The 17,141-nt window shown below is 42.0% G+C and overlaps 1 protein-coding gene across 1 annotated transcript in view; it reads right to left on the reverse strand.

Moving 5' to 3' along the window:
* The window catches only part of RIN3 (Ras and Rab interactor 3), a 159,267-nt gene extending 142,424 nt beyond the window's left edge, over window positions 1–16,843 (reverse strand). The window contains exon 1 of the mRNA XM_027870033.1: window positions 16,687–16,843. Coding sequence (XP_027725834.1) covers window positions 16,687–16,730 — 44 coding nt within the window. The 5' untranslated portion in view covers window positions 16,731–16,843. The remainder of the gene's footprint in view (window positions 1–16,686) is intronic.
* Window positions 16,844–17,141: the final 298 nt, after the last annotated feature.

The following is a 17,141-nucleotide window of genomic DNA, read 5'->3' on the forward strand; positions in this document are numbered from 1 at the left end:
TGATGAGTCTTTCTAATTGTTTTTCCCTGCTGGGGAAACCTGTGGCAGGGAAGTCCAATTAGGAAATTAAGCATTTCAAGTTTTATTTAGGATGACAGACAAGGGTCTGCAACCAAATTCAAAGCTATTCAATATACCTAGAATGCTGATCTGAGACAAAACAAGGTGAGAAAGCAAATTCAGTGCTTGGGAGAATTGATAGAATGAATAATGACAGATATAGAAGAGGTGAGGACATGATGACAAGGCTTACAACCTTGCAAAAAGTTTCAGTGAGCAGGGCCAATTCTCAGAAAAATTATAAAGGTAGAATTTGTATTTGCCTCCATCTCTCTCCTGAGATCCTTTTCTCCCTCTAGCTTCCAGTTCTAACATTCCGTGATTCTAAGGTTCCTTCCAACTCTCACATTGTACATTCTAAGTTCCCTTCCATCTCTGATATCCAAAGAGCAGCGTTCCGATGTCCTTTCTGCCGCTGAGATTCCATGATTCCGCGAAGGCCTTTCCCTGTAGGTGAAGCCTGTGCAGAGGTTTAATTCAAAGAAGCCAGCCAGCCCTGTGCAAGGGCCTAAAGAGAGTGCTGCTCACCAATCACAACCCTGGGTTTTCCAGATATTCTTTGGGAAAAACCTCTTGCTCTCACATTCCTTTCTCCCTAGATCCTTTTCTCCACTCGGAATATTTCCATTCAGATCTATGCTTCAGGGGCTCAGGGAATTGCTAGGGGAAGACCAAAGTTTAGAGGGTAGGTGGGACAGGAGCATTTGTGGCTAGAGCAATTACAAAATAGGATGTGGCCCAAATAAGCTCCCCAGGCTCAAAAGTATTGGGTCTTGACCGCAATAGCTTGCCTTGCTATTTCTTTCTAAAATATGCTTCATAGTTACCAGTTTTTATTTCCAACATGTACAAAATGGGAGGCAGCTGAGAAAGATCTCCCTCAAATGTGCTAAAATATCCTTATACAATAAGCAAACTTAGAACAATCACCTCAGACCCTTTCCTTTTGGGGGACAGGGAAGGGGCCCCAGGCTGCTGGTGACTGGGTAGTGACTCAGGGAGGCAGCATGGGGGAGGGGGGATGTTCCTCTAGCTGATGCTAAAAAAAGAGACGTTAGATTCTGATAAACTCAGATAACAGCGTACAGTGTCGGAACTGAAAAGCCTTTAGAAATCATCTAATCTAACCCTTCACCACCACCACCCCCTTTTTTTTAACAGAAGAGACTAGGGTCAACAAAGGTAAAAATGAGTTGCCCCAGGTCACCCAAAAGACTCATACATATAATCAGTCTATACTTATCCTGCTACCTTACCCCCAATTCCCAAAACAATAATTTGAGGGAAGGGGGGTCTTCTTGTCCCATCTCCCCCACTACTTTGAATGTCTTCCTAAGGGGATGGAATCACAGAATGTTAGAACTTGGAGAGACATTAGAGATAGTTTTTCCACTCCAAATGCTTAACAACTGGCTTCCCTACTTCCCTCCCCTGCCCCCCAAAAAAGTACCTACAACACTCTTTCACATTTAATCTACATTATTACCATTTTTCTCCATCATTTTCTTAGGTCTCAGCAATCAAAAAAACAATGAGGCCCAAATTTGGATCAGTTGTCAATTTCCAAGGTGTAAAACAGAGGTGAGGCACCTGTGACCTCGAGATCTCAAGTACGGCCCTTGGACTGAATCCAAACTTCACAGAACAAATCACCTTAATAAAGGATTTGTTCTATAAAACTTGGACTCAGTCAAAAGGCCACATCCAAGGACCTAGAAGGTTACATGTGGCTTCCAGGCTGTAGGTTCCCCATCCCTGGTGTAAAATCTCACACTGGAAATTTAATAATCAGGCTCTTGATGCTGATGTCTGGCTCCAGTACACCTCTGGACCCTCCCCTCACCCCCCCCCCCCCCCCCCGTCCTTATTTTACAGATGAAGAAAAGGAGGCTTAGAGATATTAAGTGACAATTTGTTCAACATCGCATAGCTAGGAAGTTGGAACACTGGAACTAAAACCTTTGTCTTCCAAATTCAGATTCAGCGTTCTCTCCATTGTATCATGTTCCTTTCCTTTCCTCTTCAAGATAGCTCTTGGGGTTTTTTAGAACCTAGATAGGCAGGCTGGGGGAGGGGCAGTGATTGCTTCTATTTTCTTGCATATATTTACCATTTTAGGTATAACCCTGAGTATTACAAGTATATCCCTTCTCACTCATATCTCTCTCTCAATTCCCAATCTGAAGTGACCCTCTAGGGAGGAGTCCTAGTGAGATATTCTTGCCTCTCAAACACTGGATGGTTCCCTACATCTTTATGATTGGCCTCCCAGGAAAATAAAAATGGTGGCCTAGTCATATTAACTAGGCTTAAATCCTGGCTTTTCTATTTACAAACTGGGTGACCTTGGATCTTACACTTGAATTTGAAAAACCAACTTTTCAAGATGATTGAAGCATAGTTACAAGGCATTGTTCTTCCCTGCTACAAGCCTCTATGAATTACAGCCCTCCAAAATAGAAAAGGTTGTCTTGGGTAGATAGTGGACTCCCCATCACTAGGAGTCTTCAAGTAGAGACTGGATCACAACTTAGGTACAATGAAGAGAGGACTTAAAATGTTTTGTTTTGTTTTTTTTCCAATTATGGGTTGGACTAGATAGAATCTTAAGTCTCCTTCAAGTTTAATATTTGGTGACCCCAGTTTCCTCACTTGTCCAGTGAGGGGGTTAGTTAACCTTTTTAGTTTTTTCATTTTGTTTTGTTTTTGTGTTAATCTTTTAAGTTTTAGTGTCATTGATTAATTTGGAAGTCTGGGGAACTTTTGGACCCCTTCTCAGAATAAAGTTTTTAAACTCATAAAATAAAATATGTAGGATTAAAGGGAAAAGAATTACATTAAAATAGTTATCAATACAGGCAGCGCTTCTTAAACCCTGGATGGGAGGTACAGGGTTGAGACCCATAGTTTAAGAAACTATAAAGGGGTCAAGAATGGGAAAAGTTCAAGAAATCCTGGAGTGGATAGAGTGCTGGGCCTGGAGTCAGGAAGACTCATCTTTTTAAGTTCAAAATCTGACCTCAGACTTTTCCTAGCTGTGTGATCCTGGGCAAGTCACTTAATCCTGTTTGCCTTGATTTCCTCATCTGTAAAATGAGCTAGAGAAGGAAATGGCAAACTACTCCAGTATCTTTGCCAAGAAAACCCCAAATGAGGTCACAAGTGGTTGGACGTGACTGAAAAAATGACTGAACAACAACACAGTTATCAAAAAATTTAAAAAACAAAAACAACACACACACACACACACACACACACACAATCTATCCACAGACCTCTCAGAGGTTCAGACCCCAGGTTAAGAACTTTAGGTCTAAATGAACTCTAAGGTTCCTTCTAATTGTAAAACCTGTGAATAATGCCACCCTGACTTCTCTCATACCAAAAATGAGTTAGGTGATAGCATATAAGAACCCTAAAGAGGAAATGAAGTAAGTCTCTGCCTGAAACCCTGCCTCATTGCTCTGGGCGGAATAACAGGCTCCACTCTGAACTAGGCCACTTTAGGAGAGGCCTGTGTTCCGGCCAGTGTGTGAAACCTTCCAAATTAATCTGTCTGCCGGAGGAACTTTGACAGCTTCTTTTTGACCATCAAGCCCATCCCCAAACTGAACCTTCGTCAGTACAGCTAACAGGAGGGGACAGTGCAGGTGTGCCTTTGATTTCATTAAATACACTTTTTAAAGATGAGTTTGAAATAACAAACCCACAGACGTGAAGCTAAAAAAACCCCCAACAACAAGAAAAAACCAATAACCCAATGTTTCCTTCCTAACACTTGGTCATAATAAGGACCCAGAAGGGCCCTCTCTCCTTTGTCTCTGTTGTTGAAAGGATGTTTCCATTACCAAGTACAACTGTTGGAGGACCCCCTAACCTTTCGGGCCCTGGGGAAGATGTTCTGTTTGGCCTGGCTCATTAACCCTTTGTGTGTCAAGGTGGATAAAGGACTAGACTTGAAGTCAGTAAAGTCTGGGTTCAAATACTGCCTCTGCTGCTTAATGAGCTGTCTCACCTCTCAAGCTCATGGATGGACCCTCAGAATACTCATCTTTAAAATGGAGATAGTAATATCTATAAGTATATACAGGGTGAGGTCACCACTTAAAAGAGATAACTTAAGTGTTTTGCAAACTTTAAAGTTCTATATAAATGTCAGTTGTTTTTTTAAGCTACACTTTGCCCATCTACAAGGGGGCCAGAATAACAATCCTAAATATTTAGTACCTTACTAACCATGTGACCATAAACAGGCCAATTTATTTCTCTGGGTTTCCTCATTTGTAAAGTGGAGATAATAATACTTGAACCAGGTTTGTTGTAAGGGAAATTCTTTGTAATAGTAAAGTACAAAAGATATTTGAAGCAGTTTATCAGTAACTTAGAACCTTAAAAAGTTGTTATGATGACTATTGTTATTATTAATTGATAATAAACATAATTCCTTGCATTTGTGCGCATTTTATAGTTCACAAAGCATTTTTGCATCCCTGACCTCATTTGCTCCCCAGAATAACCCTGTGAGTAGGTCACAGCATGGATTATTATCTTCATTTTACAGATGAAGGAAACAGAGACCCAGAAGTCATAAAACTCTTAACTCTGCCCCTAATTAATAATATTTATTTACATGGCACTTTAAGTTTTACAAAGCTCTTTACAAATACTATTTCATTTTATCCTCACAATAACCCTGGGAGGTAGGTGCTATTATTATCTTCATTTTACAAAGGGAGAAACAGAGGCAGACAGAGGTTAAGAGGCTTACCCAGGGTCACACAGCTAGGCAATGTCTGAAGCTGGATTTGAACTCAGGTTCTCCTGAGTACAGTTTCAGCACTTTGTCTACCGTGCCACCTAGCTGCTTCTAATTAGCTTGGAGTACTTAGACAAGTCTTTTTTTAAAATTTTCATTTCTAGGCTTTACCAGTCCTCTTATCAAACAAGGAGTCCAGACTAAATGATCCCAATGGTCTTTTCTGGCTTGAACTGATAGGACCAGAATTAGAAACCAGGTCTTCTGATTCCCAGTCCTGTATTCTTTCTTCTGGACCACCTTCTAGATCCATCTACCTATCCATTTACTCACTCATTCATACCACTCCTTAACTGAACACTCACTAAGCTAGACACACAGAAAGGGCATGTGCAAGGCCTACTCTCTAGTCCCATTCACTATCCCTTTGGTGACTTCCTAGATTAAAACTCCCTTCCTTGGCAAAACATCCTCATATGGGTTATCTCCTCCCTTAGAAACTAAGATCCTTGAAGGCAAGGCCTATCTGGCATTTGTATTTGCATCTTTGATGCCTGACACATAATAAATTCTTTTTTTTTTTTTTTAATGAGCAATCAGGGTTAAGTGACTTGCCCAGGGTCACACAGCTAGTAAGTATCAAGTGTCTGAGGTCAAATTTGAACTCAAGTCCTCCTGACTCCAAGGCTGGAGTTCTATACACTGTGCCACCTAGCTGCCTCAATAAATTCTTAATATATGCTTTTTCATTCATTTATCTTCAAGTTGGAGAGACACTGTAGAACCTATTCCCTGCATTTTAAGTTACCTTGACCGGCTGTTTGTCTGTAGGTCCTTAGTAGGTAGTGCTAGAAACTCATGTTCCTTGGATTCTGTCCCAAAGGTATAAATCTTTCTTCCCCTCAAACTATAAGATTTAGAGCTGGAAAGAATCATAGAGAACAATCTAATCATCCCCCATTTTACAGATGAAGAAACTTATACCCAGAAGTTAAGTGACTTGTCCAAAGTCACACAGGCACTCGACCTACTAGCTAAGCATACGCTACAATTACCTAGCAGAGTCAGGATTTGAACTTGGTCTTCCAACTCCAAAGCTGGTCCTCTTTCTCCTTTGCCACATGGTCTCTCCCTAGTACTTATTATTTATTTTCTGTTCCTATGTCTGAGGAATCAAAGGGACAATTCCCAGCATCCTTTAGTTAAGTGATAAGAGCAGTTTGGTCAGAGGGTTTCTTATCTCCATTGCCTTGGCCTGGCTTGACTGGGTGACTTGAGCTCAGCATAACACCCCAGTTTCTTCATCTGTAAAATGGATTCTCTTAAGAGGTCTGATCAAATGCTGTTAATTGAATGGGTAAGTTTTCCAACCTGTGCCAAGTTTGGGCTTAGAGAACAGAGCGAGCTTGGTGTGATTTGAGAGATTTAAGGAAGATCTTTTCTCCATTATCTATCACAGTACCTGAAATTACACGATTAGAGATTCATTCTTTAGGCTCCGAAATAGTTTTCTATTAAAATACAAATACCCCATTGATTAGGGGCAGCTAGGTAGCACAGTGGATAGAGGGCTGGGCCTGGAGTCAGGAAGGTCTGAGTTCAATTTTGGTCTCTGACACTTAGTAGCTGTGTAACGCTGGGCAAGTCACTTAACCCTGTTTGCCTTAATCCCCTGGAGAAGGAAATAGCAAACCACTCCAGTATCTTTGGTAAGCAGTGGACAGCATTGGTGCACTATGTTCTACAGAGCCACTAACAGTTGGACACAACTGAACAACAACAAACTTATTATTAATAGCTTGGGTCGTTTCTACCTTCAAAACATTTCTGATATCCATCCCCTTTTCTCTACTCACATAGCCTCTGCTCTACCATAGTTCAGGCCCATTTTTCTCCTCAGGCTGACTACTACAAATAGCCTCTACTTGGGCTCCCTGCCTCGAGTCTTTCCCCACTCTGGTCCATCCTCCAGTCAGATGCCAAATTGATTCTCCTAAAGCACTTCCCTTCCCTATTCAATAAATCCCAGTGGATTCCTATTACGTTCAGGATACATGTTTGGCATTTAGGGCCCTTCACAACCTGGCTCCAGCCTAACTGCCCAACTGCAGTCTAGCCAACTGGCCTTCTTATGGTTCTTCATGTGGCTTTCCTCCATTTCTTGCCTCTGTCTCTGCAGTAGCTGCACCCAATGCCTGGGATGGACTTTCTCCTCATCTCGTTTACTTGGTATCCCTACTTTCCTTCAGGTTCAGCTTAAGGACCACATTCTCCTACATGAGGTCTTTTCTTTTTTCTTTTTTTAAAAAATATTAATTAATTTATTTTTAGTTTTCAACATTCACTTCCATAAGATTTTTGAGTTCCAAATTTTCTCCTCTTCTTTCCCCTTCTCCCTCCCCAAGACAGAGTGCAATCTGATATAGGCTCTACATATACATTCATATTAAACATATTTTCAATATTAGTCATGTTGTAAAGAAGAATTAGAAACAATGGGAGGAACCACAAAAAAGAAGAAACAAACAAATGAAAAAGAGAGTGCAAATAGTATACTTCGATCTGCATTCAGACTCCATAGTTTTTTTTTTTTTGGATGAGGATAGCATTTTCCAACATGAAAAGTTGGAGTTGTCTTAGATCCTTGCATTACTGAGAAGAGGCAAGTCTATCGAAGTTAGTTATCGTACAATGTTCCTGCTACTGTGTACCACGTTCTACTGGTTCTGCCTTGAGGCTTTTTCTGATCCTAACAGCGGCTAGAGTTTTCCTTCCCCACCCCCACCCCCAACCCCCATCATCTGGTACCTATTTCATAGATAACTATATAAGTACCTATTGTCTACCTAGTGGCTTCATATCCCCAGTTGCCTGGCACATGAATAAGGTTTGTTGATTGAATGATTGAGAGGAGCTAAGGGGCCAGGAAGCAGCCCAATATGGTAGAAGGAACACTGAACGTGGAGTCAAGATGTAGATTCAGATTTTGGCTCTGACTTTTCCTAGCTGTATAAACTTGAGTCAAGTTTATCTTCCTTGAGCCTCTGTAACCTAATATACAAGATGGTGGTGGTGGGAGAACGGGAGGGGGGAAGGTTGTAAGTAGATTAAAGATGGTCACTAAGGGGCAGGAAGTATGATGCCATAGTTAGAATGCTGAGCTCAGAGTCAAGAAGGTCTGCCTCTGATGCTTGCACTAGCTGTGTGACAAGAGGCAGTTTTTTTTAACCTCTCAGGAGCTTCAGTTTCTAAATAAAATAAATAAATAATAAAACACATAAAAACACATGTAATACCTAATTCATAGGGTTGTTGAGAGGTTCAATTGAGAGATTTGGCCTAAAGAGAGGCAGTTGGGTGATACATTGGATAGAGTGCTGAGCCTAGAGTCAGGAAGACCTGAGTTCAAATTTGACCTCAGACACTTACTACTAGTAGTTGTATGACCCTGGGCAAGTCACTTAACCTCTTTGTACCTCAGTTTCCTCAACTGTAAAATGGGGATAATGATAGCACCTACCTCCTCAGGTTGTTGTGAAGATCAAATGAGATATTTGCTTGTTTTTTCTCTCTGGGTAATTTAATAATTTTATTAATAAGGCCAGCATGTTATTAACAAAAGAGGTCAGTGGCACTCTCAAAAGCCAAAGATCCCTCATGGCTGTGGGCTCACAGTTTATATGCCCTTGGAAGAGGAAGTGTTCATGAGGGTGGCAATCAACTCTGATTGATTAACAGTTAATGAGAGAATGAACATTATAATGAGAGGTGGGTTATATTATATAGGGTCTTGAGGTACGTGACACTGAGCACCCAAATCTTGGTCAAAGACACTTATCAATTTCCACATAACCTGTCTGACAAAAGGGAAAATCCACACCTTCCCAGATCTATTTGAGTAAACACAATGAGCAGGAATATACCCCAAATGAGATATTTGTAAAGCACTTAGCACAGTGCCTGGAACCTAGCAAGTACTTATTAAATGATTTTCTTCCTTCCTTCCTAAAGTACTTTATAAGTTTTAAAGTACTTTATAAATATTTTTAGATCTTTCTGCCTCAGTTTCTTCTTCTACCAAATAAGAGGATTGGGCTAGTAACATGCCAGTTTTGTGTCTGTGCCCTGAGCATTACTGTGCTGTGTTAAATGTTCCTTTCACATCCAGGGTGAATCACAGGACCACAAGCTTAGACCTGGAAGGGACATCTAGTCCAACCCCACATTTTACAGATGAGCAAACTGAGGCCCAAACTGACCTGCCCAAAGTCACAGAGAGTAAGTAACAGAGCAGGATTCAAACCCAGATCTTCAGACTCCAAATCCATAGCTCTTTCTACAGCTCCAGGCTGCAAAGTACACTTATTATTTGTTTCCTGCCTGTCCTTGTCACTAACAGTCTATTTATTCAGACAAGGCTCATGCTTCAGGAAGCAGAGACTGCTGATTGAGCTCTCTTTAGCAGTTAGGTCCACCACCAAAGTCAGACTTGATTGGCTTTCAGTTTCCCAATGGGTCTCCCAGTCTTTGATTATATTTCAAGGATTGAGTGGTTGTTCCCAGCTTCCTTGGTTTTACCTTTCTCTACTAAGCATAAAACCCCATCAACCCTTCCTGGTTAACTCTTCCAGAAACTCATTTTTATTTAGGGAGAAAAGCCTCACTACCCCCTAACAAATGTCACTTGAGGTCAATATTTCTGACCCTTCATTCTTAATATATATAGATGTACCCAGTAATCCCACTGCTAGGAGTATACCCCAAGGAGCTAAGTAACAAAGAAAGGTCCCACATACAACAAAATACTTACAGCAGAACTATTTTTGGTAGTAAATAATTGGAAAGAAAGAAGATTCCCATCCACTGGGAAAAGGCAAAACAAATGTGATGGAATATTACTGCACTACAAGAAATGAAGAATAAGGACCAGAGGGAAGACAAGAAACTGATGCAAAGTGAGGAATGCAAAATGAAAATTCACAATGACTACAGTAATGTAAGTTGAAAGAACAGCAGTAACAAAAATTTAAAATTTTGTGTAATTTTAAGGACCAAGCTTGATTATGAAAATAGAGACATGAGAATACAGCTCCCTCTCTTTTTTCACAGGTGGGAGATTATGGATGGGGAATTATGCATACAGTGTCAGACTTGACTGATGTGTTAGTTTTGCTGAACTGTTATTTTTCCGGCTTTTTTGTTCTCTTATAAGGGATTTTTAAAGTTTACTCTTACGTAAGTTATAAGAGATAACTCTTTGGGTTGAGGAGGGAAGAGGGATTGACAGTTTAAAAAATAGTTCTGGCCAGGATTTCAAGTCTATGCCCTTTGAAGTGGAAAAAAGGAACTCATCTAAGAATGCAGAGGAACATCAGACACAGTCAGACTGCCTTTTAGAGCGATAGTGTGTAGAGGAAGAGGTCACAGATTCTTTCAAATAATGTCTTCTGAGTGACAGGTAACTTACTCTGGGTTGGAGGAGGGGTATGGGGTGGGTCAGATTTCAAATGACACTTAAAAGCAAAGAGAAGTCAAACAAATAGGGATAAAGAAGATGTGTGTGTGTGTGTGTGTGTGGTGTCTCCAAAACACTAGAACACTAGGAAGATGAATACTTTGGGTTCTGGCTTTGGGTAGTAACTCAGGAGAGAATGAATTGAAGGTACAAGAAGGAAAGTTTCAGCTCAGCATGTGGTAAACACTGGTTAACAATAAGAGTTGTCCAAAAATGGAACTGATTCATCTTATAAGATAGTGAATTCTCTATCATCAGACATACCCAAGCAGAGGCTGGATGCCTTCTTTCGGGGGAAGTTGTAGAAATTTCTGTATCAGGTTATCAGATTAGCTGACCCCTACTATGGTCCATCAGTTCTGAGATTCTATGTCCAATGTATATGTCAGTATTATATAATGGATAGAAAGCTGGTCTTGGGAGTTGAAAAGTTGCAAGTTCAAATCTTAACTTCTGACAATAAGCTGTGTCTTGGGCAAGTCTTATAACCTCTTCTGGCCTTAGGCAAACAGGTAGAAATCACTGAGGCAAGTTCATTCATGTAAGTCTAACCTGCCTGTCTAGTGGTAGACAGTTTGTAATAAGATGCTAAAAGTGCAGCATAGATTTTAAGTAAAGAAAGAAGGAAGAGATCATTATGGGGTGGCTCCATGGAGATGGAGGGATATGAACTAGACGTTGAAGAATGGAAAGGATTTGGATAAGTAGAGACAGAAAGAGACTCTGATCAAAATAAACACTTGCCCATTTGTATATGGATAGACTTGCTTGGAAAGAATGCCTCCCTGGTAGTTAGGAGACTTGGCTTCTTGTCCCAACTCAGCTAATTAGCTATCATCTCTCTGGGTGTCAGTTTTCTCATCTGTAAAATAAGGCAACTGACTTAGATCAGCAGTTCTTAATCTTTTTTTGTGTCATGGACCCCCCTTTGGCAGTGTGGTGAAGCCTATGGCTCCTTCTTAGAATAATGTTCTTAAATGCACAAAATAAAATACATAGCATTACAAAGGAAACCAATTACATTGAAATACAGTAATCAAAATATTTAAAAAATTCAGAAACCTCAAGAATCCCTTATTTCGATGATTTTTAAAGGCCCTTCCAACTCTAGCATATTATGTTTTAAGGTTCCTTCTAGTCCTAACAACCTATGAGTTGAACATTTGTTGAACTGAAAGGAAAACATAAGAGTAGGAACAGTGTATCATTTCTTCTTCCCCTTTTCAAGGAAAGGTAAGAGAAAAATGAGAAATAAAATTAGCCTGGGTAATTCTGAAAATACTAGGAAATAAATGTTGTTAAATTTATCACATGCACTTGTCTCCCCCAAAGAGTTTTAAATAAACTCTTTCTCCCTCTATCCTTTCCGTTCTTTCTCCACCAATAGCTTACTTTAATGTGTCTAGTACACTACCCAGTCCTGTCCTCATCAGTTCCCTACCCTACCCCTTCAAAATTTACTTGGTCTGTGTCCTATTCTTTAAAGGTCCTGCTCTACTATATAGCATGAATAGTCATAATATTCAGAATAAGGGTGATAGTTTCCCTTGCACTCTGCCCCAGTCAAATCACATCTGGGGCACTGTGCTCAGTTCTGAGTACTTCAGTTTAAAAAGAGATATTCAAGCTAGAATATCCAAAGGAAGGAGACCAGGATGGAAAGAAGACTTAAAACCTTCTTATATGAGGAACTGTAAGAGTACAGAGGACAGAACCATAGGAAAGCAGATCTGATCTCCATATAAGGAAAGTCTTAAGAATCAGAAGCTCCAAAATTGAAAGGATTGCCTCAGGAATTAGTGAGTGACCTCCATGGTTGGAGGTATACAAGCAGAGACTGAATGACCTCTTATTGGAGGTAGTGAAAGGATTCATGATTTGGGTAGGAATTGCAACTAGAGAACCATGAAAGTCCCTTTCAACTCTATTATTCTAAGAACCAAAAAGGTAAGCTAATTTGTTAAGGTGCTAATAGCAGTCAGTATATTAATAAATCATTTCTGGTAGGCAACAATATTAACATCTCAATGTAGTCCTTAACGAGACTGTACCTCCTTCCAAAAGAAACAACTCCCAAGAGTAGGAATTCCTGATATTTCAGGACAGCATTTTATGGTAGATTTGTCTTTATGTATTCCTCTAATCACAGTATATGGGTGGTCAAATAGTTTGGGTGGGACACTGCCCCACAGTCAATTCCAATTTAAGATACTTTCTACTCATACACATTCTGAAACTGCATCCACCCCTTCATCTTCCATACTGAATTATAAATATCTTATAGTGACAGAGCTGGAAGGTGACTTCCCAGTTCTCTGAGTCCAACCCCATTCTCTCTTATGAATGAGGAAACTAAAACCCAGAGAAGTGACTTACCCAAGGTCACACAGTGAGTGACAGATGTGAGACAAGCACTCAAGTCTCCTAATTCCCAGACCACTACTCTTTCTACCACAACAAGCTGCTCTGTTGCAGTCTAGGGGTGTTGGGAACCCCAAATGCAAGGCTACAAGGTCTGCTTCAAAAGAATTCAACTACTCAGGCCTTCTTTTATCCAAGTAGCAAGTTTATTATGACACTGGTTGGAGTGGGCGAGATTCCTAGTTTATCTGTGTGACACCAATACAAGCCGGCCAGACTCTTAAGGAATCTTCGAATTTGATGAGAATAAAATTGATACTTTTAGACAGAAAGACTGTGGGAAGATTTGGATGGGATTAAGGAGTGGCAAGCAGGCTGGGGTGAGCCAGGTGAAGACAATGAGGGCCACAAAGAAAGGGCAGTTAAAAGGATTATTGACTGGGATGGGCTGGGTGCCTTAAGTGAAAGCCAGTGATCTGGGTTCAAGGGCTGGGTTCCTGAAATTTGTGGGATAGTTCAGGGGCTTTTCCTTCTAGGGGGCCAGTGTGAATCCCATCCCCCATCAGCTCCACTGTGTCAAATTCAGTAAAACTGACCAGCTCACATGGTGAGACACAGGCAAAATATGGTGGTGGAACTGGAGTCAAGCATACTCAAATTCCACAGCCCTAAACCTTGCAGTGTGGTGATAGAATCACAGAATCTCCAAGTTGGAAGGGATGTCAGAGGCCATCTCCTTCATTTCTATACAGGAATCCCTCTACAACATTCCAGAAAAGTGGTTATCCAGCCTTCATGTGAACTCACTATCTTTTGGGGTACCATATTTCAATTTAGGACAATTTCAATTGTTAGGAAGATTTTCCTATTATTCAGCAGAAATCTGAACCTTTATGGTATAGTGGAAAGAGTACTGGATTTAGAGTAAGGAAACCTGCTTTCATATTCTGACTTTACTACTTCCTAGTTATAGGGTATTGGGCAAGTCATTTATCCTGTGCCTCAATTTCCTCATCTGTAAAGTAAGGGAGTTGGCCTAGTTGATTATAATAGTTCTTCTCACTCTCTCTCAAAACATAACACAAACACACACATGCACAAAATTTATTTTTGTCTGAACTTTTAATTTCATTGGCATAGGGAATTCTAAGTGAGGAAACTGTTTACCAATACAGATCAACCATTATTCAACTTAAGTCTTAGACCAACATTTCATACCATGTACCACAGTAAATTCCAAATGGATACATGACCTAAATATATAAAAAGTCATATCACAAAATAAAAGAACAAAGGAGATACCTTTCAAAACTATGGATGAGAGAAGAGCTCTTGACCAAACAAGGGACAGAAAGGATTACAGGAGGAAAAAATAGGCAATTAGTATTACATAAAACTGAAAAGCTTTTTGCACAAGCAAAAATCAATGAAATTAAAATGAAAGGGAACCAGGTAACCGGGGAAGCAAACTTCTCTGATAAAAGCCTGATTTTCACCATATATCAGGAATTAATACAAATTAATATAAATAAAGATCAAGCTCACTTATCTATCTAATAAGTGGTCAAAGGATATAACCATGCAGTTCTCAAAATAAGAAAGGTAAGCTATCAATAACCAGATGAAAAAGTGCTACCAATTGCTAATAATAAGTGAAGAACAAATGAAAATGACTCTGAGGTTCCACCTCACACTGACCAGACTGTCAGCTTCGAGAAAAGAGGAAAAAGACAATTGTTAGTGCAGGGGTGAGAAGCCAGGCCGAATAATGTACAGTAGTTGAGGGAGTTTCAAGTTAATCCTACCATTCTGGAAAGCCTGGCTTACCAGAACTAGTTTGGCATATTCCAGGCCAAGAACTTTATTCTTTTCTTCAAGGGCTGCAAATGGATACTCCAGTCCAACAAAGGGCCCTTTAATACAGTAAGTAGAATGATTTTTAAAAGTGCAGTCCTTTTGGCCAGCACTCTCAATGTTTCCTCTGCACTTGGCCCAGTCACAATCCTGAGGCTTGGCATACCTCCTGCCTGCAGTCATCCTCCCTGGGGCCAAGCAGGCTGGGGGAGCAGTAGGCAGGGCAAACTCCACTCAGACACCGGTTACTCTCAACATAGGTGATGTCAGCCTGTCAGCAATTAACCACTTAGGCCCGAAGGACAGATGGCACCCTCCCTAACCCTCCCCTGGGCAAAGGATCCAAGAATCTTTTCACTCCCAGGTCCTCCTCCTAAAACTAGAGATAAGTCTTTCAGTTTCCCTGGCGGGGAGAGAAGTTTCCAGCCTGGTATGTGAGGTATGGGGGTGGGGGAGGGGACGATGCAGCGGGAGGGTAGCCCCTGAAGCTAGTTTGCCAGATAAAATAAACTGAGATGCACGAAAGGGTGGGGGTTTTTTGGGGGGGGGGGCAGTTAGAGGGCAGGAGAGACCTGAATATCTGGTTTCTCTTTAGGGATTAATAAACTTTGTTAATATCATAGGATGGATTAGAAATGGAAAGGCCTTGGAAATTAGCTAGTCCAACCCCACCATTTTATAGGTGAGATACTACAGTTTAGAGAACTTTAGTGAGTTGTCTAAGATCACAAAGGGAATTAAGTAGCAGAGCTGGGATTCGAACCCGGGTCTTCAGACTCTAAATTCCGCTACCTACTTTGGATTCAAGTTTATAGTATGTCAACTGGAGATGAGGAAGAAAGCACAAATGGTGAGACATTCTGAAGCTGAGTTCTTCCATTAATGTGACTGTGTGACTTTGGGCAGGTCACTTCCTCCCTCTGGGCCTCAATTTCCTCTTCTGCACAAAGAAGGGGTTTAATTTCCTGATAAAGAGGTGGATTCAAGGTGCAGAAAATGATATACGTTTTTTGGACGAGAATTTATTTTGCTTGACTATGCATATTTGTTACAAGGTTTTCCTTTTTTTCCCCCTCATGATGGTAGGTGGGAGAAAGTAGATTTTTGGTATCTGAATAAAAAATTTATTTACTTTAAAGAACACATTATGAAGGAGTTAGAATAGACGATCTTTAAAAATGTCCCTTTCGGCTCCTAAAAACTCGGGCTCCCTTCTTCTTTCCTTCCTGAGCGCAGAGAGGACAACAAACTTCCAAAGTTAGCTTTGCTCTGACTACAGCACTCCGGGGAGGCTGAGTCCTCCTCCCCACTCGGGAGCCCCCAGAGCCGGGCCAGGAGAAACTTTCAGTGGGCAGACTTTGAAGGTGGAGGCTCAGGGGCCTCCGGGGCTGCGCGGCTCAGCCCACGTAGGCACTGAGACTGCCCGAGTCTATTCATTCCCCTCCTTCCCTGCTCCGAAGTCTAACAGTTAACAGACACCCGGCGCTGCGCCTCTGGGGGCATTTCCAGTTGGGGAACCGGTGTCAAAGTCTAGCCAAAGCCTGCATTGCCTTCCCCAGACTGTTTGCTATAGGAAAAATGGGCAGGTTCCACGCTGATCTTTTCAACTTAGGCGTGTTTCCAGGAGGACTGTGAAGTGGTCCCTAGAACTCCCGGGGAGCGCTAGCGCTCTGGGTCACCTGGGAGCCCCTAATCATCCATTTCCCTTCATTCCTCCATCCTCACCTTGCAGGGGAGGGAAAAGCCTGAAACCCAAGGATTCACAAGTCAGTGACTCCGACCACTTTGAAAATTAGTCCTCCGGCAGGTTTGGGGATAACATTTCCTTCAAAGCCCCAGTTCTTCCCCCACCAGCCCACTGCCCACACGCTAGGCCTCCAGATTGCTATATTGGCAGTTGCAAACCCCCTGGGGAAACTAGGGCATGCCATAGGGCATTTGGCCAGTAACCGTGCCTGCAAGATGCCCAGTGACGTCCTGCACCGGGCGTCCCTCCATCCGACAAGAGGCGCGACCTCTTTGGGGAGGCTGTCTTCGGGAACCTGTGAAAGAACTCTTTGTTGCAAATGGCCAGAGGGCGAAGACCACTCCCCCCGCCCCGCTCCCGTTCCTTCCCTGGGCAGAGCTGGCAAAGGCTTACCCGGGGTGGTCGCCGACTCCTCGGTCCCCCGCCGGTTTCATCATCCCTGTCAAGTCACAGGGGGGAGGGGGCGTAGCTCAAACTTCAGAAATGCTTTCCGAGCACCTCCTGCAGGCAGCGGCCCCTCGGCTTGCCCCGAGAAGGGGTCCGCATCGTTCTCCCCCTTCCTCCCCTCTCCCACACCCCGCACTCTCCCCCTTTCTCCTTTTTTCAGGGAGGGCCCAAGCTTCACTCCGCGGGACACGTCCTTCTCGACTTCCCCCGCCCAGTCCTGGGGCCCAAACAGCCTGAGCGCAGACCTGCGAAGTGGGGAAGAGACTTTGAGACCTGCCTTTTCAGTCTCTAGTTATTTCTACTTCCTGTGTTGAAGTGAGCGGGGGATTTCAGGAAGAGGCTGTCCCTTGCTGGTCAAATTTTGTGTTGGCTTTTTTGGTCAAAAGCCGAGTTGAGGCATG

The sequence above is a fragment of the Vombatus ursinus genome, unplaced genomic scaffold (genome assembly GCF_900497805.2).
Source record: "Vombatus ursinus unplaced genomic scaffold, bare-nosed wombat genome assembly UNPS02014794.1, whole genome shotgun sequence".
NCBI classification, from domain to species: Eukaryota; Metazoa; Chordata; class Mammalia; order Diprotodontia; family Vombatidae; genus Vombatus; species Vombatus ursinus.